Genomic DNA, 2,522 nt, shown 5'->3' with positions numbered 1-2,522 from the left:
CCAGCGGGGGCCCCCTGGGGGCCCCCAGGGGGCCCCCTGGGGGCCGCTGGGGGGTCTCCTGGGGTCCCCCATTGGGCCCCCTGGAGGCCCCCATTGGCTCCCAGAGAGGCCCCCAAGAGCACTCCGTGCCCTTGAGGCCGTAGAACAGGGCAGCTGGGGGCCCCTGGGGGCCCGCCTAGGGACCCCTGGGGGCCCCCCAAGGGACCCCTGGGAGCCCCCTGGAGGCCTTTGGGGGCTCCCCTAGGGGCCACTCGGGGCCCCCTGGAGGCCCGTGGGGGCCCCCAGGGGCCCCTGGGGGCCCCCTGGAAGCCCCCGGGCTTCTTGTACACCTACGGCTCGCAGCCAGTGCGAGGGCAGGAGGAACTGTTGGCTGCGGGGGCACCAAGGGGACCCCTTTGCATGCAGTTGGGGGCCTCCCGCCCGGCAGACTACGTTTAAAGGCCGCAAGGGGAGCTCCCTGGGGGCCCCTGGAGGGGCTCCTCCAGGGACCCCCAGGGAGCTCCTCCAGGGGCCCCTTGAGGGGCCCCAGAAGGCCCCTTGAGGGGCTCCTCAAGGGAACCCTCAAGGGGTCCTCAGAGGGCCCCTCAAGGAGCTCCTGGAGCGGCCCCCAGGGGGCCCCTGGGAGGCCCCTTGGGGGCCCCTAGGGGACCCTTGGGGGCCCTTGGGGGACCCCTTGGGGGCCCCTGGAGGGGCCCCCGGAGGAGTCCGTGGGGGCATGCGGGGCTGGTGGTGCCCTCTCGGATGTATAGACAGCTGGAGGCTGAATGCGCTGACAGACATATTTGTGTCTCCATAAGATCAAAGTGCATGCAAAGTGGCCTTCGCCCGGGCTGCTGCTGCTGCTGCTGCTGCTGCGGCCGGCAGCAGCAGCAGCAGCTTTAACTGCACATTTATCGCTTTTGCGCCTAAGCCTCAACACCCGAAAAGCTCCACAGCGCAGGGAGCGCAGCAGGAGAAAAAGAAACAAATTAATTAAATCAATTAAATCAATTAAACTAAATAAATTAAATAAATTAAATAAATCAGATTTATTCTTGGGTTCCTTTTGTAAAAGTCGGGAAGCGTCTTGGGACGCAAAGTAGAACAGACAAACGATAGACACCGCGGGCCGCGCAGCAGCAGCAGCAGCAGCAGCAGCAGCGTCAGCAGGGACAGAGGTAGACGGAAAAGAGCTAGGCAGCATCAGCGGGAACTAGCGAAGCAGCAAAACAAACTGAGGTAGCAACAAACAAACGGAGGTCTTCAGCAACAAAAAGGAAATGCAAAAAACAGAAAAAGAAACGGGAGCAGCAGCAGCAGCAGCTGCTGCTGCTGCTGTTGCTGCTGCGGTGTATGTACAGACACCCCAAGCCCCACACCACTATGCTGCTGCCATTTATCCCTCTTCAAACATTTCTTTTCCATTTGTGTCTCTTGGGAGCAGCGCCGCGAGGCCCGACACAATTTGCTGCTGCAGCTGGGCCCCTTGGTTTGCTGCTGCAGCTAGGCCTCCTTGAGTTGCTGCTGCAGCAAAGCCAACTCGACTTGCTGCTCGACTTGCTGCTGTATCTAGGCCTTCTTGATTTGCTGCTGCAGCTAGTAGCGCTAGATTTGCTGCTGCAGCTAGGCCCGCTAGATTTGCTGCTGCAGTTAGGCCTCCTTGATTTGCTGCTGCAGCTAGGCCTCCTTGACTTGCTGCTGCAGCTAGTAGCGCTAGATTTGCTGCTGCAGCAAGGCCTGCTAGATTTGCTGCTACAGCTAGGCCTGCTCGGTTTGCTGCTGCAGCTAGGCCTGCTCGATTCGCTGCTGCAGCTCCTCCGGCAGCCACAGCGAAAGTTCTGCTGCTGCTGCTCTCAGCTGCTGCTCCCCTTGCTGCAGGGCCTCTAGAGTCTTGCCCAGGGCCTCTCGCCCTCGGCCTCTAGGGCCGGGGCTGAGCAGTGCAGGGGGGCCCCCCAGGGGGCCCCCCTGGGGGCCCCCCTGGGAGCCTCCTTGGGGGCTTCCCGGGGGCCCCCGTCGGGGTGTCCCCGAGGGGTTTCCCTGAGACTGCTGCAGCTCCGAGCTTCTGCAGGCGCTGCTCGTGCTGCTGCCGGGGGCCCCTCCCTGGGGCCCCCCCTGGGAGGCCCCCTGGGGCCCGCCGCCGGGGGTGCCCCCCTGGGGCCCCCCCTGAAAGGACCCCTGGGGTCCCCCGCCGGGGAGGCCCCCCTGGGGGCCCCCCTGGGGGCCCCCCGCAGGGGGCCCCTGGGGGGGCCCCTCGGCCGCGGGTGGTGCTGCTGCGTCGAGGGCCCGCAGCAAAGCGTGCAGCTGGGTACTGAGGCCTTTAGCAGCAACACAAAACTCTGCAACTTGGGGGCCCCTCTCAGCTTCGAGGGGCCCCAAAGCAATGCGGCGCCACACGAGGCCCCTCTCTTTTGCTGCTTTCATTTGTTCTTCAAGTCTGGCCAGCTGCAGCAGCAGCGTTTCTCTCCTCACTTTGAAGGCCAGGCGCTCCGCGGCGTGCTGCTGCTGCTGCCGCTCCTCGTCCTGCTGCTGCTGCGGCTGCTGCG

The 2,522-nt window shown here is 64.6% G+C and overlaps 1 protein-coding gene across 1 annotated transcript; it reads right to left on the bottom strand.

The window, feature by feature from the left end:
* Positions 1–1,764: 1,764 nt before the first annotated feature.
* On the bottom strand, positions 1,765–2,400 carry ETH_00040160 (uncharacterized protein; the record flags this gene model as incomplete). Its single annotated transcript, XM_013379816.1, has 1 exon — positions 1,765–2,400. The coding sequence occupies one exon, from the start codon at positions 2,398–2,400 to the stop codon at positions 1,765–1,767; it is 636 nt and encodes a 211-aa protein (XP_013235270.1).
* Between the last annotated feature and the right edge of the window lie 122 nt (positions 2,401–2,522).

Source organism: Eimeria tenella, genomic scaffold (assembly GCF_000499545.2).
Source record: "Eimeria tenella Houghton genomic scaffold, Eth_scaff4022, whole genome shotgun sequence".
NCBI classification, from domain to species: Eukaryota; Apicomplexa; class Conoidasida; order Eucoccidiorida; family Eimeriidae; genus Eimeria; species Eimeria tenella.
This window is presented reverse-complemented; position numbering and strand designations above follow the sequence as displayed.